We start from the raw sequence: 25,824 nt of genomic DNA, 5'->3' as shown, positions 1-25,824 counted from the left end.
TTGTCAATAAACCTGAGTCGATAAGGTTTCTGTGATCTTTGATCAGTTGGTCTTTCAAAGGTGGTTCTAAAGATGTGCCGAACAGATACTGAAGTAAATTCATAGATTTCTATGGACACCTCCAGACGATGTTTTCTGTAAAAACCTCCAGACGATGTGCAGCATCCCAGACGATGTTTTCTGTAATGGATGTCTCAAGACGCACCAGAAGATGCCGCTGTTACGTGACCATAAAGTAATTGACTTACGTATCCATAGTAACAGGAAACCAAAGGTACCAAGCTTTATGCGCAGAATTCACAAGGATGAGAAGATAAAACTGTTTTGTCAAGATTGCAGGGTGGCAATTTGTACTGTATGCTGCAGTATCAAACACAGGAAGTGTGATGATGTTGAATCCATAATTGCCATGACGCCTCTTGTAAGATTTTATTCATGAATCTTTCAGAGACTCAGAAGCACTGTAATTGTGCAAAAACAGTAGCCACAATAAAATTGGGGGTGCAGAGTCAGAAACAATTCCACATCATGATTGGTGTAAAATCATTTTATTTCAATAGATGACATTCATGACAAAAATCGTCATGACAGCTTCCAGTCTTCGTCTTATCACTCCAGTAAGTCGTCTGATCTGTTGAATGGACCATTGCAGCAATTCCCGATGAAGAGATGCCTCCAATTGGACCAGAGTCTGTAACAGTGAGTCTAGAGCATGTACCCGACGCCCCAAGATGTCCCAAATATGCTCCATTGGGTTCAGGTCGGGACTTATGGTAGGCCACGGCAGTGTCTCCACAGCGTCATTCTGGAGAGAAGCTGTTACTGCTCGGGAACGATGTGGCCAAGCATTGTCATCCATGTACACAGGTCGGGTGTCGAGTAGGTGGTTGTCGAAAAGCGGCACAACAACTGGTTGCATGACGTGACGAATTACCGATCTCCATTGAGGTTTCCTTGGATGGTGACAAGATCAAGCTCTCAATCGTGTGACGGGCAACCCCAAATTATTCCCCAACCTCGACCATACGGAGTCGTAGGTCTTATGTTCCTGGAAGTGAAGGCCCTATTTTTATGCCTCAAAACTATCTAAAGGCCATCCGTGACATGGAGTAGGAATCTGCTCTCATCTGACCAATGGAGTCCTCAGATTCCTCAGATTCCAAGCTCTCCGGGCCAAACGCCTTGCGGGATGCTGTTTTAAAGTTAACTGTGACGTCAAAAGTTATGATATTCCATGGCTTAATTTTTATGCCTGCTGTTATCTTAAATGTTTTCAACGATCACTATACTATTTTGGTCTACCATATCCAGTGGTCATTCCGAGACAGATCAACAATAAGTCCCCGGTTGCAAATGAGTATCGGGTGGTTGCAATGTGACCTCTTGGACAATGGAGTCCTCAGATTCCAAGCTCTCTGGGCCAAACTCCATGCTTAACGAATTCTCTGATGAAGACAGGAAAGATAGGGACGCTTGATAACCTTCTGGACTTCATTCCCACCGATTTAAGTCGATTCCTCGAGGTTCTCGTTGACATCCGTCTATTGAGATGTTGCAAATGGTTGACGACGTACAAGCCGAAGCAGGGCCATGCCCTTACGCCCTGACGTCATTCTGATCGTGAGAGTAAAGTAATGGACAAACTGTAACGGGGGCCCTTTAAAATGAAACCGACGGTAGGTGTTGATATATCTGACTGCGAGTGAAGCTGGAAACTGATACTGTCGTGTCCGTTAAACTGAACTTATGAATGCAATGCATAGAAACCAAACAATCCTTTCCTCTTTTCTTTTCAAGTCTGTCAACAGTTATATTTAGTGTGTTTGGTTAAACGGTACAGCTAACCAGTTAGAGTGGCAGAGAGATTAGGGTGTCATTTGAGTGTGATGTCATGGAAACCAATGAAGTTACAATGGTCTGCAAAGCATTATGATGCAATTAAATTGCAGCGATATCTACAGTGTAGATATCGCTTGATCTCATCCAAACGATATCTCCTGTGAGAGCCATTTTTGGATGATAAATCACCATTTGAATGTTAATCTCACAATCATCACTTAAACCGCGGACATTCTGAGTTAAAATAGGTCCCCAGCAGCAGGCTGTTTGAAAGAGGCGAGTAATTAGATGCCATCGTATCCCAATTACGTAGATCGATGCTCATGATGTCAATCGCTGTATTGTCTGGTCCAGACGCGATTATTTATAAACCGACGTAATATTGCTGGGCGCCACGTTAAACAACAACGACAACAAACAAACCAATATACAATATTTTCATTTTAAACAGCAGTGTAACTGCTTGGAGTTATGCAATATGACATGGTGAAATACCGATAAAGGGACATAACTCTGATAACACTATGCCAATGTTTGCAGCACTGTAAACAATACACTTCCCACAACTACACATTACTCAGTACAATAAATCATGTCAAATTCAAATTCTATTTGCAATGCTCCATTATATAACACATGCAAAATACTCGTTTCCTGCTGAAATACATAGACTACAAACTTTACATCACACAGTTTAGACAGGACTTGTGACCATACCTCTGTATATGTTTAACCTATGTTGAACTAAATACATAACTGACAAATAAACACTGATCTTTAATTAAGGAACATCGCCTTTTAAAGAATAACTAAATACGTGCTTCAACTGTAGATGACATTGTCACAAATGATGATTATTTCCGCCAGTGACCCCTTGGGTAGACAGTGAACTCCTGGTTGTGGTCACCTGTCACTGATGATCACGTGATACAAAGTTGCTATGCGAGGAGGAGGTGTGTGATCACCTGACGCATGAAATCTGACGTTAACAGCTGGGATCCGTCAACAGTGTTCTCACCCAGCATAACTGTATCTATATTGAATATATACAAAGTTGTACAACTAAACTTATCTATATGAGGTTATTTGGTGTTGTTTGGGGTGTGTTTGTGTGATCACGTAACGCATGAAATCTGACGTTAACAGCTGGGTTCTGCCAACAGTGTTCTCACCCAGCATAACTGTATCTATATTGAAATTATAGATAGTTGTAAACTAAACTGATCTACATGAGGCTATTTGGAGTTATTTAGGGGTGTGGGTGTGGGAGTCGGAGTGGGTGTGATCACTTGACGCATTGAATCTGATTGTGTGTCATCATTATCCACGTTATTCACCGCTTGTTAGTTTATGTCAATAACAGAAAGCACACATTTGGGGAATGGAAGTCGGTCTTTTGTGTGACAAGCAGTAGCTCTAAGTGAAGATAACATTGTACAATGTTGACCATGTTTGATGAGATATGACTCATGATCGCTTTCTTCATTTCACAATTTGTGGGGTCCTAATAACCGCCTCTGTGGACAAGAGGATAGAGCGTCTGCCCGAGTAGGGTGGTTCGATCACCTGGCACTCGGCATTCAGGGGATAACACAAGGTCTGGTCTGATGTAAAACCCAGTTTCACCTCTTCAGTGTTCGCTCCGGCTGAGCTTATAGTATCCAGTGCTAATTAGCATCATACTTTATAAGAACGTTACTTTTTCGATACGATGTATTTGTGACAATACACTATGTAAGCAGTGGCAGTAGTGATGTCGGACATTATCGATCGAATACCTAGTTTACGATTTCGCAGCTAGGCCTGATTCCTGTCACTTGAACCTGAATAGTGAGTGAGTGAGTTGGGTTTAACGCCGTTTTTAACAGAATTCCAGTTATATCACGGCGTGTCAGCTTAATGTGGGAGGAAAGCCCGAAGTGATGCAGGTCTCAGTGAAACCCACGAGCAGGAATAAGGTGCTGACAAACCTAGAAACATAATCGGGACGAACCGGGATTCGAACCCACAATCATGAGTTTCTGGCGCCCCTAAGGGACACAACTATGCAGAGCGAATCGCGGCGCCTTAGATGACTGGGCCATCCGTGCCCCCTGAACCTGAATAAATGTGTATGTATATACAGGTGGTGCCATAACTTCATAATATGTTTGTGCTGCAAAGTTTGGAAAACCAAACCTGTATTTGTCTGTATTGTTTTACGTGTCGACTGCATATGGTCCGTTTCTTATTTGCTTGGCTTCAGAGTGTCCCTTGTCGCCGTCGTGAAACTGCGGGTTCAAAGTGCTCTCTGATTTGTCGAGCAGGTCCGACTGATCTTACTTGTAACACTGTTGGAATGCGCAATTGTCTTGATATAATATCATAATTGTATAACAATATTAACATAAGTGATGAATGAGTGATTGAGTTGGGTTTAACTCGTTGAAAACAACGAGCACGGGTACCTGGTGCTGACAAACCAAGAAACAGAATCGAGACAAACCGAGATCCGAATCCACGATCATAGGTTTCAGGCGTGCCCAAGGGACGCAACTCTATTCAGCGAATTACGGCGCCTTTGACAACTGGGCCACCCGTTTCCTCCAAAATGGTGAATATATACATGGTATACTTCGCATGTACCGAATAGTAATTACGATCTGGATACAGCTACGCGACTAAGTGAGTTGCATTAGGTTTCACCATGGAGCCTATATAAGGCTTTCGAACTCTCTGGTTACATTAATTTACAACCAATATTTATTTAGAAGACTGAGGTTACAACAATTTCCCACAACAATACTTTCACAACATCACGACGTTTAATTATAAAAATGTGAACCAATCAGAGATAAACAGTACTCAAAGTTCAATATATGATTTACAGGTTCCAGGATTGTATTCAGACCAAGGTATATGGTTAATTTAACATAGCTTTAAGCATAGAAATAACAGTTTCACCATTTGTGATTGTAATTTGGATCCTGAAATTAAGTAAGACTTTATGCTGTTAGTGGTACTACAACTTCATGCCCGAAAATCGTGGACGATCTAGAGTGGATGTTTATATTATAATGCCACATTTATAAGCGATATATAGCCATTGTATTAGGCAATTAACCGGCTATACCTACTCACTGACTGGTTATATATATATATATATATATATATATATATATATATATATATATATATATATATATATATATATATGATCCATGAAGCTAAGATCCGAACTTTTAGTTGGCTAAGGCAGTACCCAGGTACGATAAAGAACCCCTTGCCACACAACGGATGAGGTCTGTCCTGTGGCTGTAGGTGGTGCCATCCATACTAATCCACCAGGTTTCACTGTCTATGCTACACTGTTGGTTTGACTCAGCAATTTGTAAAATCGAGAATCACCCCGATTCGCCAATGCACAAAGTCATGAAGCCGTACCCACTAAGTTCTTCAACGTAGGCATTTTGGGGTAAGAATTCATCCCCACCAACCTATGATTGTTGTGAGAAGTGACATATTGGATCGGGTGGTCAGGCTCGGTGACTTGGTGGACCGCTTCTCATGGTTCCAAACTCCATGGATCCATACACATGATCTTTATACCAAGAGCCATCATATAGCTGGAATCACTTGCTGACCGCACATTAAATGTTTGTCATCTGCAGTTATCTTGATGCTAATCACTGTCCGATGACGTTTTCATCCTGTAGCTTGCAAACACGATTGCCAACTTTTCACCATTTAATCACCTGCAAGCGATTGTCCTAAACTCAACATTCATTTAATTATGAACTGAATCTGTGTCTTAAAGCAACGAATATTATCTGACGGTCCTCAATTTACATTTACGTATGTGACGCATTTTCACATCAACGTCACCGTCCATGTGGTGGTGAATGAAGGCTGACAATGACTGCTTGTGTGGAGTTCTCTCTGGATGCGTTGTTAAACTATCCCTTTCATTTAACAAACTGTTACCAATGGTTTCTTTGAGCTCATAGGTCAGTATGGTTCAAAAGCAAGTTATACATTACAGTAATTTACATCTTCCATTAATCAATATTATACTAAAGTGCTTTATATATTTATACTTTATTCAAAGGTAAATACTTTCACGGATTCAGAGCAGCTGACATACAGCAAGCCGTCATCATCCAGACAGATGCCACCAGGACAAAATAGACCATCCCGTGCTGTGAGAATATCTCTGACAAACTTTCCCGACTCTGTCAGCTGAATCACCTTGTTGGAGCCATTGTCTACAAGCAGGATGTCTCCTTTCTTGGTTGTTGTGATACCTCGAGGCCATGTCAGAGCTCTTATTCCCGTGGGAGTGTATGTGAAAACAGTTTTGCCATCCCTTGTCACAGATACCAATGACTTTACTTCTCCTTCACTTACTACCACATTGTTATTCCTCATGACATGAATATATAATGGGTTCATTATAACACCTGTTTTGATGGATTTCAGAACATTCCCTTTCCTATCCAGTATGTCAACAGAGGCACGACTCTCAATACCACCTGCCAGAAGTTGTGAAGAGTTCAGACAGGCTAACCCATAATATTCCGTCTTTGTTTTCACAGTTGACAGTAATGTAGGTTCTGGGTCAAACTTGATGAAAGCTATTTGTCGTGTGTCTGGCAAAGTAACAGCTGCCTGAGCTCCATCCAGCTTAGCTATTTGAATTAGAGCAGAAGGTAGCTGGAGACATTTTTTAAAGGATAGTTTGTTTGAAGTATAAAATACACTAAGTCTATCATAGTCTAACACCATTGTTACCTTGATACCATCAACAGTCATCACTGAAACGTCACTCAAGTCACAGTCTGTGTATCCCTGTCTGCTACAGTCTAGTGTTTGCAGGAGAACAGGAGAAGACGTCCGGTCACTCAGGCCCTGAACAACCTTGACCTCCCCCAGCTGCACCTCAGCTACATATCTCAATAGCTTGTCTGTGTCATGTGTGAAGATAATACTGGAAGTTATTGGTGTCTTGTCCTCACTTGTGTCTTCAATTCTGGATACATCCACAGACCCATACATACCATACATGTCTTCTACACAGTTTCCCTCTACGGCTTTGTTTGTGAACTCATGCCGCTGCTGATGCAGCTGGAGGTCAATCTCCTGGGACTTTCTGAAGGCTTTCAGTTCTTCTACACGTTTTTCTGTTAGTTTGTCGATGCGCTCCAGCAGTTTCTTTTCTTTTCTCAGAAGAACATCTGTAGCAGCCATGCATACTTTCTGAACTTGGTCTTTCATCACTTGTGCATTCTTCGATAGCTTTTCAATTTCAGAGTTTGTTGATGAAATTACATCATTGTAAGATTTAATTTTATTCTTTTGCGTCCTAGTTTCATTGATCAGAGTTTCCTTTACAAGAGGCGTCATGACATCTATGGTTTCAACATCATCACACTTCCTATGTTTGATACTGCAGCATACAGTACAAATTGCCATCCTGCAATCTTTACAAAACAGTTTTACTTTTTCGTCTTTGTGAATTCGGCACATAAAGCTTGATGCCTTTGGTTTCCTTTTACTATGAGTACGTACATCGATCACTTCATGATCACGCAACAGCGGCATCTTCTTGTGCATCTTGAGACATCCATCACAGAAGACATCGTCACAAATGGTGCAGTACATTGTTCCTGGAGTTGTCTCCCCATCTTCTTTGCACACGCTACAAGCCTCAAGATCTGAACATAAAGCACGGAGTCTTACAAATAATGCAATTGCCAGAAAACATACTCACTTACTATTACTATTAGACATTCATTTTGTATATGTACTATGTATAGTTGCAAGATTATTCAATCCAACACTTATATAGAAAACTGCATTTTATATCAGTGACAGGACATTAAACCGTTTCATTATTTCCTACCTGGCGATGACTCTAAAATGTCCATCAGCCCCTGTATTACTCGGCGTGGTTTCAGCTGGCTCATCCACTCCTCTACTGGACTGTCAGGGATGGTAACTTTCGTCAGTTGTCTACAGGGGGGACATGGGACGGACTTGGTTTGAATTGCTCCTCAGAGGCCTTACAGAATGTATGTGGTAGGATGGATCATTGAACATCTCTGCGGACAAAAACACAGGTCAGGTGGTTGTCTGTTAACTTCTTAGCGGTGGCAATTTCTAATGAAAAGACATCATATGATTAAGTTTTGGTTTCAATACGAGTTTGTCACATTAAACTTTGTTGATGAGAAAATAAACCCTTATTTATTCTCTTTTCTATGCTCTACTTAAGTATCTGTTAATTCTGACTTTTGATACTCAGGAACCACCATGTTTAAAGTTTTATGCTTGCTGTGATCATACCAAAAGAACATCACATCATGTTGTCAACGTGTGACGTTACCTCAGTGAGTGACACCGTTCCTCGTCTGTATTTACAACCCAATCTAATTTTGCATGCTGCTTAAAGCGTCTGCCTGTCTGTCTGTCTATCTATCTGTCTTTCTGTGTGTTAAGTTATACTTGTGAATACATAAAAAAGAATTTACAATATGTCAGTGTATTTTGTGCAATATATCATTGCCTCTTGCTGTCATTGGTACTAAATAATTGTGTCGCTGAAATGCTGGATTTAATATATCAACTGAAAGAAAGCACCTGATTATATTTTCAAAGAACATTTTCAGACATGCTTATACGTAGAGCATTTTACATTTAAATACATATACGAGTTCTTGTGTCCTATGTGATGTTATGTGGAACAAATAAAGGGACATAACTCTAATATTGATCTGCTAAGTCCGCGACCCCAGTAATAACACTACATGCACGGCCACTGCATACATTGTATCTCTGTTCAAGTGGTTTTAGGGTACACAACAATGCCAAACATACAACAATGTTGTTTAAATGTTTTGAAAAGACCTGATAAACGGCCAGGCAAAAGAAAATTTACATATGAAAAACAATGGATTATCAGAATGTTAATAGGCTGAAAACAGACGACTAAACACTGCAAACTTAAGGTCGAAAACACAACTGTGACACCCGTATCAAACAAATCACCATCGAATAATTCTTTCTTGTTTGTTTCCCGTTTAGCCGTCATCAATCATTAGTGCATGCTTACCCTGCAGTTTAATATGTTTCACATGTCACACTTACTTCAACATTCAAGTCACGGCTTATGAAGGGCAATTTGCCTTGACGTGGACTATATTTCAAATCTATGAAATTCTCAACACGATTCATTGTAGATTGAATGCGAAATAAAAATATTTAAGATATTTTTCGACAGTGATCTCGCGTTTTACCTTTACTGCAACATGAGTGAGCACACGGGGTATACAGGGACTCACTTCCTGGTTGAGGCCACCCAACACTGATCATGATCACGCAACACGGAGTTTCTAAAGGGGAAGAGGTATGTGATCACGTGACACATGTAACCTGACGTTATCAGTTAAGACCTGTCAATAGCGTTGTCACCCTACGGTAGATTATTCATATTGAATGTAGGAGTGTAAACCTTTGATCTACAATGTGCGTTTAAGATGTATCTAAACGACAGCTAAACATAAGACAACAAATGTGAAAGTTGTCAGATCATGATGTCACGTGAGCACAGATAGAAAGTAAAGCAATAATATAAAAATGGTAGATACTTAAATGGGGGTCCTTTAAAGTAAAACAGACGAAAGGTGTAGATTTTGTGGATGATCCAGAGGGCGGGGGTCTGGAGGTGGCCATCTGCATACAAATGGATTATTATTTGATTTTGTTGTTGTTGCTATGATATAGCCGTGATATCCTTTTTGTAAACCCATAACTCACTCACTCACCCACTCACCCACTCACCCACTCACTCACTCACTCACTCACTCACTCACTCACTCACCCACTCACTCACTCACTCACTCACCCACTCACTCACCCACTCACTCACTCACTCACTCACTCACTCACTCACTCACTCACCCACTCACCCACTCACTCACCCACTCACTCACCCACTCACTCACTCACTCACTCACTCACTCACTCACTCACTCACTCACTCACCCACTCACCCACTCACTCACTCACTCACTCACTCACTCACTCACTCACTCACTCACCCACTCACCCACTCACTCACTCACTCACTCACTCACTCACTCACTCACTCACTCACTCACTCGAGTTTCTCTGTCAAACAGATGTAAATGGTGGAGTGATCATCATCTCGCGATACGGGAAATGAGTACTGAGTGGGTATGCTAAGTTCAGTTAACTTGTAAGTCACCAGTAGTATCAAGGAACCACTTTATTGACAAGAGGATACAGTAAAATTATTGATTTTCTGAAAAGAGCAAGATAGACCGGATACTTGAACAACTTACCCTGAAACCACATGATACATATAGAGAATCTCACCCGAGTGTCTTTTGATATCAAATATATCAACACGAGTTGATAAAAGTGGAAAAATTCCGAGGCTTGTCGAGGATTTTTGCCACTTATATCAACTCACGTCTTTTGATATCAAATATATCAACACGAGTTGATAAAAGTGGAAAAATTCCGAGGCTTGCCGAGAATTTTTGCCACTTTTATCAACGAGTGTTGATATATTTGAAATCAAAAGACGCGAGGGTGAGATTTTATTTATCATCCAACATCATTCTTTCAACTTTTTCAATTTGTAGACAGTAATTAGCAGTGTCTTCATTGTAAAAAGTACTGAAAAGAGCTTCAGTAGCAGAGCCATTAGTGATGTCATTTGATTGTGACGTCATGGTAACCAGTGACGTCACAATGGTCTGCAAAGCATTGTGATGTAATTTTATTGCAGTGTAGATATCGCTTGATCCAAGCGATATCTCCTGTGGGAGCCAGTTTTGGATGATAAAGAACCGATCACCCATTCTAAATGTGTAAACAAACTGTTTTCAGGGAATATCCTAAAGGAAGTACATAGCGTAACATCAACCCAATAATATTTCGGCCCCGAAGAGACGCAAATGCCGAGAGACATTGGAATGGCGAATATGGGCGCTTCGCAGGGCCAACATTTGGCGTCCATCCGATGACAGTGGCAGGACTCATGCATCGGTACAACCAGGGAGGACACACCGGGGACAGGCCAAGGAGTGGTAGACCATGTGTCATGATCCCCCGAGATGACCGCTATCTGTGACCTTTGTATCTTCGCAACCGTTTCCTGACGGTGAGTTTTAGGCCGCAGCATCAGCCAATACACTGTGACAAGAAGACAACGTGCTGCTGGGATTCGGGCCTACAGACCTTACGGTGGCATGACCCCGACCCAGTCGATGGTAGCGACGTCATTGGCAACGGGTGCTCGTCAATGATGAGTCAGATCCACCCGTTCAATGCAGATGGAAGAATCCGGGCGAACCGACGAAGAGGAGAGAGATCAGCTACAGGATGCGTCCAGGAGGAACAGCCCTTTAGTGGGGGAAGCATTATGGTTTGGGGAGATATGCAGTGATATGAAAACATGTCGTGTTATCCATGGAAACTTAAAAGCCCAGAGGTAGGGATGAAATCCTTCAACCTGTTCTCACCCCCCCTTCTCCGCCAGCAGTCTCAGGGTGTTTGTTCCAGCAATATCATGCTAAGGCCATACTGCCCATCTGACGCAAGATTCCTGGTAATCACGATCGTGGATCGTAACCGGTTTTTACTTGGCCAGTCCACTCCATCGGATCCATCGTCAATTGAACATCTCTTGGATCCCTTTGACAGGCAGATCAGAGAATAGCTCCAGCATCCCACAGCTCTGACTGAGCTTGAACGTGTCCCAGTGGTAAAGTGAAGCCAGATCCAAAATGGCGTCACCAGGAGACAAATGTCAGCAATGAGACGGTGGATGTTTGCCTGAGACCATATTTTGTAGTTTGGTTTGATCTATCCACTCTAGGATTTATGAACTCGCTAGATTATTTCGCATGTAAATTCACTTTTTGACCCCTCAGTTGTTTACGTGCCTTGGACGTTTCTGTATGTAACATCATCTTGGTTGTTTTCTTAATCACGTTCTCACACAATATTTAGATTATTGTTCAAATATACTGTACAATGTTATCATCTGTGTTTTGCTTCATTTTTTGCCATTTTAGATGATACTTGGTTTCTTTTGTTCGTCATTATATATATGTAGTGGTTCCCGGGTTCGATTCCCCACATTGGTACACTGTGTTTAGCCCATTCCTGTTGTCCCAAGCCGTGACATTGCTGGAATATTGCTAAAAACGGCGTTAAACAACACTCACTCTTTGATAACAGAGCTACATTAAATGGAAGGGAACAATGAACTTTTCTTGAAAACCACCAAATTCCCCGATACCGTTTTGTTAATTAAATCTGACCAAGAATCGGCATTCAATATATTGAATATCATTTAACAAACATGTCTTTCTAATTTAGATTACTATCACCCAGTGGGCGTGCAATTTTTGTGTTCTGTAACCATGCCAACGGTTTCTACCTAATATTACGCCTTACCTTGACATTATGTAAATGGATGCAAATTACAAATGCATAACTGTTAAATATAAATACACAATGCCACAAAAAAGTACTAGAATCTGTACTTTACTAAGAAAGTGTTATCCCAAATATAACATTAGTTATATGTTCAATATAATAAAGATGCATTGTTACACGAAATCAGTTTTATCGTGACCATGTGTATATTGGCCAGAGAGGTTATGACATTTTCTGTTACAATATGCAAACAAGTATTCAAGGTTAAAACCCACATGATACCAAAAGAATCAAAGCTAATTATTTGTTTCCAGAATGACAAGGAACAAATAAATTCAGCGATCAAGGTAAACGTCCATTATACTCCTTCAGCACATAGTTTCTCCCCACACAATATACATGTGTATGTATCCGACATGAATGAAGACGCCACACCCTAAGCAGCAACGTCTGATGTCAGCTGTGATATAGGTCAGAGAGATAGGTTCGGGATACGACCTCCGGATGTGTCATACTTAAAGACGTCAAAAGATGGCAATTCTTGTTGCCCTGCCTGGCGCTCTGCATTGAGCGGCTACAAAGCGGACTGGTCTGCACGGAGTCAGTATGCTGTGTCTAAGTGGGGTATTCATGTTAAACTATAAACTCGGCATGAATTCAGACTAGCACAAGCACACAGAGAGAGAGAGAAAGAGAGATGGAGAGAGAGGGGGGGGGGGGGGAAGAGAGAGTTGCATATAAGTGCAATAATCTTGAACTCGACGTTGAACCCCATTTCACCTGACCGAAACTCATAAACACTTTCACACTGAATGACACCGACACCGACATATCAGCTGTTAATGCACGGACGTTGAATTAATACTGACCAGACAAACACAGTGCCGTTATGGTTACATCATGAATGTGTGTGTGTCGCGTAAAATATGCTTAGAAAGAAGGAAGACAGCTTGGAATTGTAGAACAAAGAAACTACCCTGTTATTTGGAATAATCAGTTTTAAACTCCCTTACATTTCTCATGTAAACAACAACACATTTACTAGTTCTTCCATAGTTACGTCCCTTATGCAGGCCACATCCCTAATCCCGTTCTAGACTAGTACAAGTAGTCTGTCTCACACACACACGCCCGCACGCCCGCACGCCCGCACGCCCGCACGCACGCACGCACGCACGGGGCGCTAACCCAATTTCACCTCACCTCGTGCTTTCCTCCCATATCATATGATATAGGTGAAATGGGGTTTGACGGCGCGTCCAAGATTATTGCACTTATATATATAGCGACGTGCATGTACGTGTGTGTGTTTGTGTGGCTGCTTGTACTAGTCCAGACTGACGCCGATTTATAGTGATAGCTCACTGAGATACCATGCCGCAGTTTAACTTGGATACCCCACTCAGACACAGTATACTGACTCCGAGCCGACCAGTCCTTGTTTTAACCTCCTAATGCCGAGCGCCAGACAGGGCAACAACAAGTACCATCTTTTAACGTCTTTTGGTATGACGCGGCCGGGGATCCAACCCCGGACCTTCCGCTCTCCGGGCGGACGCTCTACCACTAGAACGCGGAGGCGGTCCCACCATGATATAACTGACATAATGTTCAAAGTGGCGTTAAAATCAATTCACTCACTAACTCTGTTGCTCAACAGAACACTACTGATGAGAGATAATGGATGCATTTGACGATGCGTATTGCATTTTTTATTGAATTGATTTTCACGTTTCGTCCAATGACCACCACAAACGACGTCTTCCTGTTTGCAGTGGTAAAGTACTCACGGAAATGAAAAAAAACTGTTTTTCTCAATTTAAAAATCGACACAAAGTGTTATGTAGCTGTAAATACGAAATAACAAAACAACTCGAAAAGTACTAGTCTGGATTTGCTAGTTTGATCTCAGTGAACAATACAAAATGTACTTTACAGGAGGTAATTTGTCGGCACTTTCAACATTCAAAAATAAAACTTGTACTAATTTAGTTGTTTGAATATTTACATATTTTGTATATTAACTGCAATTATTTAAGATCTGAGGTCGAAAAAACAGGTTTTTTTCCATTTCCGTGAGTACTTTAGTCAGTAACCACACGGGAATTGATCAAGTGTTACATGAGTAAACTAAACACATGAAAAGGACAAATACGTGCATGTTGTTAATCAAATGCAGAAGTATATATTTCTGGGTCCACTTAAATAAACACAGGCGTCGCAATAAATGTTTAAACTTAGACATTTTAATTAACAAGGAAAGACAGGATTAAAAAATCTCATTAAACATTTTAAATTACTTATAAATGGTTCGTTTATTTACAAGTAGTTCCATCATACTCACATGTCTCTAAATTGATTGATTAATTGTCATTAATACCGAAAGTTACAAATGCAAACAACGAAGTTCATGTATTCCAAGTCATGGCCATGTCATTCGAAATTCATGTAAATGTTGATCAGTTTCTATTTGAACTATAAGCACTGGCATTAAAGGAAATTTGTAGTGGGAGCGATACATGCAGAAGCCATCTGAACTGAGGAGCAATAGAAACCTATTATATACGTCTACATGTGTTTTGGTATTAAATATAATATGATTTAAAACTTTTAAAATGAAATAAAAAATTGAAAAATGAAATCGCATAATACACAAGAGGTTATGAGTATCTCGGACATCTCATCTTTGAAAAACAATAAATTTGTTTACAACATTTCAAACATGGTAGGGGCCATGTGGTTGCAAATTCATTTCTTGCGTCAGTCTTCACTGAATTTGTTTACACACATTTACCCAGACACAGATGACGTTTCACACACTTTTGCAGGAATGAGTGATGGTTAAATAGAAATGATCAAAATTAACAACAGTTCTTTACATTTTCAATTACAAAACAACCCCGATCGGTATACCTTCTTTTGTCCCTGTGATTATTATTCATCCCAGCTAAGCGTACACCAAAGTATACAGCGTTGACGCTTTTTACCCTCAATTCTTCAAAATAACATATCATAACAACCATTTCATCACTTTCAAGTGTGATTTTGTCTTCCAAATGCGAACCTCTGGACAGATTGGACAACTATCGCAGGCAATATAGCAACGTACATGCACGTACGTGTGTGTCTGCTTGTACTAGTCTAGACTGATGCTGATTTATAGTGCTAGTTCACTGAGATACCATTCCACAGTTTAACATGAATACCCCACTCAGACACAATATACTGACTCCGACCCGACCAGTCCTTGTTTTATATTTAGCCCCTTAATGTCGAGCGCCAGACAGGGTAATAAGAGGTACCATCTTTTGACGTCGTTTGGTATAACACGGCCGGGGATCGAACAACGGACCTTCCGCTTTCCGGGCGGTCACTCTACCACTAGACCACGGATGCGGTCCTATCGCAAGAGTTATATGTAGGGATCGGATGAAGCGATGTTGAAACAATCAGTTTCAAGTGTACCTGTCCACCACTCCCTGTGTGTTCTCAACCCATCTAAACGCACGTCAAACACACAGTCGTTTTCCCCAAAAGTATTTCACTCCCATGTCCGGTTCATTCAGCACAGTTTTACAAGCAGTTTGGCTATTTGCATTCAATTAGGTCTTGTATACAGCGTATGTATGGCTCACAGCTAGCTTCTACACGACAGAGTAATGTCTATCTATTTCAGTCAGTCCTTTACAAAGGTGAATACTGTCACATGATGAAGGCTGGAAACGTAAAGCAAACCATCATCATCCAGACAGATACCACGAGGCCACTCAAGGCCATCATGTTGTGTGAGAACATCTCTGACAAACTGCCCCGACTCTGTCAGCTGAATCACCCTGCATCTGTCTACAAGCAGGATGTCTCCTGTGCTGGTTGTTGTGACACCCCGAGGATATACCAGAGCTTTGTCTCCTGTAGGGGTGTAGGTGAAAACAACTTCGCCATCACTGGTAACAGATACCAGGGATTTTACTGCCTCATCACTGACTATCAAGTTGTTTTTTCTCGTGACATGAATATAGGATGGGTTCTTTATCACACCTGTGTTGATAGATTTCAGAACATTCCCTTTCATATCAAGCACGTCAACAGAGGCACGACTCTCAGTACCACCTGCTACCAGTTGTGAAGAGTTCAGACAGGCTAACCCATAATACATCCTCTTTGTCTTCACAGTTGACAGTAAAGAAGGTTCAGGGTTAAAGTTGATGAAAGCTATTTGTTTTGTGTCTGGCAGAGTAACAGCTGCCCGAGCTCTGCCCACCTTAGCCAGTCGGCTTGGACGAGTAGGAAGCTGGAGACATTTCTGGATGAGTGTTGTGTTTGAAGTATAACATGCATGAAATCTACTATTAAACATATCTATCACAACAGTTACCTTGATACCATCAACAACTAATACTGCAACATCAAATAAACTATAGAGAAAGGCAAAGATGTCTCCCTGTCTGCGACATACTATCGTTTGGAAGAGAACAGGAGAAGACGTCCGATCACTCACACCCTGAACAACCTTGACCTCTCCCAGCTGCACCTCAGCTACATATCTCCTCAGTTTATCTGTGTCATGTGTGAAGACGATGGTGGATTGTATTGGTCTCTTGTCCTTACTTGTGTCCTTATCTCTGGGTGCTACGGTCACAGTCTCATATATATCATACATGTCTGCTACACAGTGTGACGTCACGGCTTTGTCTATGAACTCACGCCGCTGCTGATGCATCTGGAGCTCAATCTCCTGGGACTTTCTGTGGGCTTTCAATTCTTGTACACGTGTCTCAGTGAGTTGGTCGATACGATCCAGCAGTTTCTTTTCTTTTCTCAGAAGAACGTCTACAGCTGCCATGCGTACTTTCTGAACTTGGTCTTTCATCTCCTGTGCGTTCGTCGATAGCTTTTCAATTTTCGAATTTGTTGAAGAAATATTATCAGTGTAAGTTTTAATTTTTTTCTCATGGTTTCTAGTTTCAGTTATCAGACTTTCTTTTACAAGAGGCGTCATTGCATCTATGGTTTCAACATCATCACACTTCCTGTGTTTGATACTGCAGCACACAGTACAAATTGCCATCCTGCAATCTTAACAAAACAGTTTTATCTTCTCATCCTTGTGAATTCTGCACATAAAGCGATGTGCCTTTGGTTTCTCGTTACTATGGATACGTAAGTCAATCACTTCATGGTCACGTGACAGGGGCATCTTCTTGTGTAACTTGAGACATCCATCACAGAAGACATCGTCACAAATGGTGCACCACACTGTACCTGGAGTTGTCTCCCCATCTTCTTTGCACACGCTACAGGTATCTGAACATAAAGTACAGCATGTTACAAAAAATACAATTTCTAGAACACACAACCACATTCCACAACTTTTAATACATACTGTATGTTTACGCGCCATAGTTGTTAGGTGTATAAATGTCAATATAAACCAGCTCACTTCGAACTCAATCCTTCTCACTTTAATAAATATAAAAACTGCATTTTCAATACCTTGGTGTGCAAGACATGAAAACGTTTCAAAATTCCCTACCTGACGATTCCCCCAAATCGTCCATCAGCCCCTGGATGACGTGGCTTGGTTTCAGTTGACTGACCCACTTCTCTACTGGACTGTCAGGGTTGGTCACCTTCGTCAGTTGTCGACAGTAGGCACATGGAATAGACCTAGCTTGAATTGCTTTAGGCTGTGTTTTGGTGTATTTCAGCAGACACGACTTACATAAAGTGTGATTGCACTGAAGTGTGGCAGGGTCTGTGAACACTTCTGTACAGATGACACAGGTCAGATGGTTGTCCGTCAATTTCTTTGCGGTGGCCATTTCTGATGGAAAGAAATAGTCCGACTTAGCTATGTCTTCAGTACGAGTTTATGAAAATATATTTCATGGAGCTAAGTATCTCCAATGATCTATTCTTGCAGTGATCATAATAAAACACACACACAAACACACACATACGTGCATAATTACACACACACGTACGTACATACATACATACATACATACATACATACATACATACATACATACATACATACATACATACATACATACATACATAAATCTGTTCACACTTGGAATCTAGATCTCACAAACACGTGCGACATATGGTTACGTCGTTTTGAAGACACTTAACAGTACATTCAACATATGTTAAAATGTTACATTTATTTTAACCTGCAATTCAGGACTCGAGGAATGTTCAAGCTACTTTCGTTATTGAACTTCAATTTACCTTGATGTCGACTATATTTCAAATATATGGGTGGTTTTAACAGGAGCCTGTGTGCAATGAATCCGAAAGCAACATACTCCAGTTACATTTTAACAGACATCTATCGTGTTATCTTCACCGATACGCAACTTGGTCGAGCACCCGGGGTAGACTGTTTTTCACTTCCTGGTCGTTGCCTCAGCCACACTGATGATCACTTGACATGTTCAAGCCATCGGGGAGAATGTATGTGATCACGTTACACGCGATACCTGTAAACTGTGTTACGGTTTCTCAGATCGATTGTGAGCTGTCAGCAGATATATCATGTTGTGAGTGTTTATTGTGACGAAACATTTTGGAAAAACAAATACAATGGTCCCAATACAATGTCATATGTGAAGTATTGTGCGCAATGTTCAAATACTATAATATATGAAATACACAGAACAATCAATCATGAATCATTCAAATTATATTTGCAATGAATCATATGATAAATATTTGTTTTCTGTTGAAATAAAAAGAATAAACAATCTGTTGCGTTGTTCTTAGCAGAGAAAATGTCAATTCTAACAACAAGAAAACTGTAGAAATTATACCTTCTTATAATGCGCGCTCCAAGTCAGAAGACATTTGTCATAATGCACATGGGATCACAAATACAAACAAGATTTTGGCAATGATCTGGTATAATAGAGGTAAAAACTCCAACCTGTCACTCTGTTTGATCCCTTGTTTAAATTGTATTAACCTGATCAGCAGCAAAGGTAAAATTAGTCTTGTTCGCAGATAGTGCACTTTCCCGTGTTCTCGTCATTTCTGAGAGCTTCTTGTCCAAACAAGGGGACATGCGCTTTTCTGGTCTCTTTATTCACAACGTCCACTAGACTGTCAAAATTCACACCTGTCTTCCTCTCCCCCAAGGTCTGTATAGACCCCTGAACTTCTGATATTGACTGGGAGGGTAGTTTTCCAACTATTCTGTTAATATTCTCAGAGAAGTTCTCTAACTTAAGGCATTCTTTGTATAGCATTCTGACATTCACACAGGAAAATTGAGAAATCATCAAGTGCCAACTCACACTGAAACATATGTCTTCATAGTCACCCTTCGATTGCATAAATACTTCATTTGTAAATGGCCAGACTCTCTGTGCACTTTCTACCTAAGTGTAATCATCTTCACCACACAGAGAATCTGTATGTTCTTCTACCAGCTTTAACTACTACCACGTACATGTATATTGTCTTCTTTCGAATCCGTGCCGTACTGAAGGCCTTTCTCTGCCCCCTTTCTAATCATAGCCTCTGCTCGACCATCAGTACTCATGAAATCGTCATCATCTCTCCTATGTTTTCTTTCATCATTACTCATGTTTGGGTACAATTGCTATATTTGTTCTTCTTAGCAGATAAAATAGCCAGACTGTAATTGTATCTTCTCATCATACCCCAAATCATCAAATTGTCATTATGCACATGAGATCAAAGTTCAGTTCAGAGTCTATGTTACAGTTGTAAGAGTCATACTTGTTATAGATTGACTGCAGTAAATTATATTATATTGTAATACTATCACAATATTAATATATTAAACTTCACCAAAAATATACATTTGTTTACAAAGCCTACCTTTGTTAGATACAATCGACCTGAAACATGCTAGTCAACTCACATAACTAAGATTTCGATTGAATAACTTTTAATTGTTAAGTAAATAAGTTTGAAAAGCCCTCACAAAGAACGTGTTGCGACATCTGCTTTTAGACCTCGCGCAAAGCGAGCGAGTTTTGAATGCAGCAAACAGCTGAGAAAGCCATGTAAAATACAGACTAAATACTGAAATACAGATTAAATACTCCACAACCCAAATATAAACACCAGCATCACTGCAGACACTGTTCACATGCGGATTTAAGGCGTCACTAGCACGTGAGATATTCAACAGTATCGTTACGATGTTTTCCAAAGAGAAACTTGTACATTTCACACAGCAGACTTATTTCAACATTCACACTTATTTCAACATTTACATGTATTTCAACAAAGCCACGACTTGAACATGAAGTACAATTGACGTCATGTCGACTATCATATCAATCTCGCAAATCTGTGAGTGTTTGTCAAGAATGATTCGGTGTTTGGAAGAATGATTACGACAACAAAAGATTCAGGTTATTTTTCAACAGAGAATTAGCGTTTTACCTTTAGATACTGCTTCATGCACGACCACCGGGGACAGACAACGTCTCTCTGCCTGGTTGACGCCTCCCACACTGATGATCACGTGACACGATACTCAGATAAGCTGTGAGATGTCATCAGACACATTAGCAATGCCCCGTTTTTTACCACCAGATATTCATTTCCTGCTGGAAAAAATAGACTACTATACAACTTTGAAAGGACTTGTGACCAAACATCTGCAATTCAAACATGTGTCAAAGAACACAATAACTGGCAAACAAACATTTATCTTTACAAACCTTCTCATATGAACACAACGCGCGCGTTTCTCTGAAAACTACCTTTTCAGTTATAATTGTTAACATTAACCATATACTTCTTTGGAATAACGTACAAAATATCTGAACATGAAAAATACAAATTGAACATGTATGTCCAGTGGGGTCCATTTGTGATGGCAAGTCGTCTGATTAAGTTATGGGTTCAATACGATATGGGTTCAATACTACTACAACTACTACTACTACTACTACTACTACTACTACTACTACTACTACTGATAATAATAATAATGATAATAATAATTAATTAATTAATAATTAATATTATTATTATCATTACAGTCAGTTTACTTGGAGGAGGAGTTATCTCTTTGAAGGTCAGGCCTATACGTACTTAGGGATGTAGATTAGGGGAAAAAACTTCAGAATGCCCATATCAAGGAAAAACTTCGGGCAGAGTACAAATGCAGACTTAAGAAAATCTGAGAGTTCAGAGCTGAACGCTCGCAATAAAGTCAAAGCCACAAATACTTATGCTGTGCCCGTCCTTTCGTATTCTTTTGGTATTGTTAATTGGACGCAACAAGAAATTCAGGGTATTGACACCCTCACACGAAGAATCACGGCAGATAATGGATCCAACCACTCTCGCTCTTCCCTCAATCGCTTATATTTACCAATTTTGATGGGAGGGCGTGGTTTGATTAATGAGGAGGCTCTTAATGAATCGAATCGTTTTGTGCACTTTTGCACACATTTACTTGTCTGATGATCCTCTTGTGAAGTATGTCAAGCTTATGATGGAAACAAGGCATTCCATAGTTTTCTAAAACGAGCCAAGGATGTGGGACATAATCTCAATGTCAGTGTTGATTATGTTGATGGTTCTCTACTGCTGGACGGTACCGAAATGAGTATCAACCTAGCAAAGTGCCATATCAAATCAGCCCAGACTCAGTTTTTCAACGACCACTGTACCGAGTTTTTGTGCAGTATGTTGAGATGGTGGTCAGAAACTCTACAGAGTTTGGATGAGGTCGGATGGCCTGAAAAGTGAAACAGAAGGCTATGTGTTTGCTGCTCAGGACCAGTCACTTCCCACTCGAAACCGTCAATGGGTGATTTTGCATCAAAAAGTAAATATGAAATGTAGATTATGTAATGAATTTAATGAGACTGTCCAACACATTGTCAGTGGATGCCCAGCTTTGGCACAAACACAGTATCTTAAACGACATAATGGTGTAGCTCGATCATTTTATTACCGTCTTCGCCATGCTTGTGATTTTGATATGGAGGTCCACCCATGGTTCGACCCGGAATATGTAGAGGGCGTCATGGAAAATGATAAATACAAAATTCTTTGGAATATGCCTGTACACAGCCTCAAAACCTGATCTTCTTGGGTTTTTTTTAAAATCCAATGAAATCATTTATATCATTAAATTTTCTGTCCCCTTTGACATTAATGTGATTGACAAGATTGAGGAAAAACATGGCAAATATGTTTCGAAATGTCACGCTTGCATCCCAAGTACCAAGTTGTCCGACTCCCCATTGTTCTCGGTGCCTTAGGTTTGGTACCTCCCAATCTGTTGACTGACATTGGGAGAGTACGCGGATTCGCTACCAGGAATACAGCCCTTCTGATAATCTGGGTAATGCAGAAGGCTGCAGTGTTGGGGAGTCTTCACATTCTCCGAAAAGTTCTGGGTGGGTTTGACTAGGCAGCGCTTCCTGGGAGAAGTCCCATTCGCTTTCTGGGCTCGTGTAGAGGGGGCAAGGGCCCTGAGCTGATGTTGAGCCTAACCAGTCTGACTGTGCCAGGATCACCCAAACCCTCTTTGCCGCATTTTTTATTTTAATCTGTCAATAATAATAACAATAACAATGACATGTATACACCGCTTAAACTCACAGAAATTAGGATATGTTCAAAGCGCTAGCAGCATGTATATATACATAGATACAAGAGTCTGTATAAATGTCACTAATAAGCAGTCCGCATTTTTTATGGATAGAAATAGTTAGATTGTGTAAAGGATTTCGTCGTGTTGCCTGTGTGCATAACAACAAGACATGAAAGGAGATCAGTTATCATTCATATGACAATGTAGGTACTGTCGCACTAAATCAAATAAGGGCATTGTCATCAAAATTTCGTCAAAACGACTCGTCAGGCTACAACCCCTAATTCCTTTTCACCAGATTGCCTATACCACAGCTAAAACAGGCTGTTTATATGACCAATATATCAGTTGATGTTATTTAAAATTATACACTTATATAAATACTATACATGTTTTAAACGCCAGTGTTGATGTTGAAGAGAGACCATGTGAGTATCGCTCAGTCTGGAACTAACTCCATCCTCACTGTGAGTCCTACATGTTGAACTATCTGTGAATTTGGATAGGGCATACGCATGATTCAAACTATGTTCTACTTACTTAGATCTAGAGAACGCCACCTTCACCACAACAGTCGGACGATCAAGACTCAAAGATTACAGTTCACATGATATGAACACAGCTGGATATTATGGAGGGCGTACTTCAGATTACATCTGTAGAAGCTGATCCTCCATAGCCACGAGTGATATAGTGTGTTGGTGGTGGTAAATGTTATGCAATGGTCAATTCTAAATCATATTGTTATGTGCAAGACCCATAAAAAATCACGATCGACTCGCGATACACCGAAATCTAAGCTAAAGCGCGAACAAACGAACTAATATAATTAAAGTTATTGTAAATTTAAATAAACTGGACGGCAAAAGAAGGTATAGGTCGAGTTCCATGATCGATACAGAAAATAACAAGAAGAGTTTTTGTTGTGAATTATAATGTAATCTAGGGAGGGGTAACAAATGATTGATCAACCACAGTTTGAATAAAATTGTGCAATCACTGGTAATGTAAGCTCAAGGTGTCACCGCATGAGCGCCGTCCAAGGTGGCGCGTTCGGGTGAAGTGTTTTTTTGGGTACCTGTTCCTGGGCAGTCATTTTCCCAATATCCTCTTTTCACTAGTTGTCGCTGTTTTTAGGAAAATTACAAATTGCCAACCTATACTTTCTTTTGCCGCTTAGTTTACATACCAATAATATAACGAAAAGTAGATTCCATTGCAAACCAACGGTGAATGATGCCTAGTTTGTTCAAACTTGACCCATAAGCTTGTGCATGGAGGATAAGTTGGTCTTTTTCATATATTTGAAACCCTTTACATAAGGATGTGAATCATTGACAAAATGTATGGGACCGTCTCCGTAGTCTAGCAGTCTAGTGGTAGAGCGTCCACTCGGAGAGCGGATGGTCGGGGGTTCGATCCACGGCCGCGTCATACCAAAACATGTCAAAATATGGTACTTGTTGTTACGATGCCTGTCGCTCGGCATTAAGGGACAGGGGCTGGTAAGCTCTGAGTCAGCATACTGTGTCTGTGTGGGTATTCATGTTAAACCCAGGCATTGTGGGCTAGCACATAAAATCGGCATTAATCCGGACTTGTACAAGCAGCCACACATACACAAACATACGTGCATGCACGTCGCTATTTTAGTGCAGTAATCGTGGATCCGACGTTAAACTCCATTTCACCTCCCTTAGGTATGGATGTTACAGTCAATGTGTAAAATGACTAAGATTTTCATCTAGGCAATTTACAATCTGTCTTAATATTTCAGTACTTTTCCAAACTGATTGAAATATCGATCCATTTATTATATTATAATCTCACCACCCAGTGTCTTCTGGCTTCTAATCATTGCACAATTTGTCTATTGTAATGATTAAAAGCCCATCTTAATCATTTTCATTCAGTTTGTCAAATACATGGACATATGTTTCGGTCAACCTGAATAAAAAAGACTCTTCCAAAAGGGAAATGCAAGCCAGATTTGTGTTAGGTAGGAAAATACATTTATACGAGGAACCGTACAGGGTGTTTAGCCAAAATGTTGTGGAGAGAACACTTGGTGATTGTAGTCATCTCAGTTATCGGTACATAGGGAAAGTCAAAGGTGAAGGTCAGCTTCCATCAATAACGCGTACGTTCACCGTTGGAATCGATAGCGGCCTGACATCTCCTACCCATGGAAGAGACGAGTATGCGAATCACATCCTTGGGAATGGTAGCCCACTCGGCCTTCAACGCAAAAGCCAACTGCTGCAACCTCTAGAGGTTGTGGCTGACGTTGGCGTAGCCGTCTATCCAATTTATCCCACAGGTGCTCTGTCGGAATAATTGAATGTCTTCGAATAATTGACATGTCTTCGTATGTGTTTGTGACGGGTGACACAGGTAGGGCAGGATACGCTCATCTTTTCACAAACACCTGGTATCAGCACTACTTAATAGTGATTAATAAACACATACTTATCGTACAATGGATAGAATTTTGCTGCTCTTATTACAACGCCTGATTATAATGCCGCCTGTCTACTGTCAACTGGCATGTGGATATCAACATCGACAGAGACAGAGGATCATTTAAATGACTTTTTATGCCTTAGTTAGGTTGACGTTTCATAAAGTTATTTTGAACAGTAATCACACAAGCACTGCAACAATAGCCGTGAACTAAAATTGATACATACATGGGGGTTTACGGGGAGACCCGTGTTAGTGATAATCATGTCTGACACACCCGTGGAAATTTCAACGTAAAATAGGTCCCAGGTGTACTCGTAACTGATTAAATGGTGATTGGTTGTTGATAATTTTGTGCAACGGTTCACCGACTACGTATATCGTAGCTCATGATATTAACCCCTCGTTTGCTTGGTTCAGATTCGATTTTCTACAGACTGTGTTATAGTTGCTTTGTGAGAAAGGAACTCGGT

General features: G+C 40.5%; 1 protein-coding gene and 1 pseudogene across 1 annotated transcript; both read right to left on the bottom strand.

Annotated features, from left to right (window-relative positions):
- Positions 1 to 5,663: 5,663 nt before the first annotated feature.
- Positions 5,664 to 9,171, bottom strand: LOC139449491 (E3 ubiquitin-protein ligase TRIM9-like). Its single transcript, XM_071230915.1, has 3 exons — positions 9,114 to 9,171; positions 7,721 to 7,919; positions 5,664 to 7,532 (listed from the first exon to the last, which is right to left on the bottom strand). The coding sequence occupies exons 2-3, from the start codon at positions 7,782 to 7,784 to the stop codon at positions 5,917 to 5,919; spliced, it is 1,680 nt and encodes a 559-aa protein (XP_071087016.1). The 5' UTR covers positions 7,785 to 7,919; positions 9,114 to 9,171; the 3' UTR covers positions 5,664 to 5,916.
- A 4,843-nt stretch (positions 9,172 to 14,014) lies between these two features.
- On the bottom strand, positions 14,015 to 20,772 carry LOC139454325 (protein wech-like; annotated as a pseudogene).
- Between the last annotated feature and the right edge of the window lie 5,052 nt (positions 20,773 to 25,824).

The sequence above is a fragment of the Haliotis cracherodii genome, unplaced genomic scaffold (genome assembly GCF_022045235.1).
Source record: "Haliotis cracherodii isolate W230 unplaced genomic scaffold, xgHalCrac1.p SCAF_10, whole genome shotgun sequence".
Taxonomy (NCBI): Eukaryota; Metazoa; Mollusca; class Gastropoda; order Lepetellida; family Haliotidae; genus Haliotis; species Haliotis cracherodii.
The sequence above is the reverse complement of the archived record's forward strand: the minus strand, read 5'-3'. Positions and strand labels throughout refer to the sequence as shown.

Bases quoted from the DNA above. Each gene is read 5' to 3' on its own strand.
- LOC139449491 (XM_071230915.1), bottom strand. From the start codon at position 7,784: ATGAGCCAGCTGAAACCACGCCGAGTAATACAGGGGCTGATGGACATT. The intron at 7,533-7,720 runs GTAGGAAATAAT...CTTTATGTTCAG, and splicing joins CATTTTAGAGTCATCGCCAG to ATCTTGAGGCTTGTAGCGTG.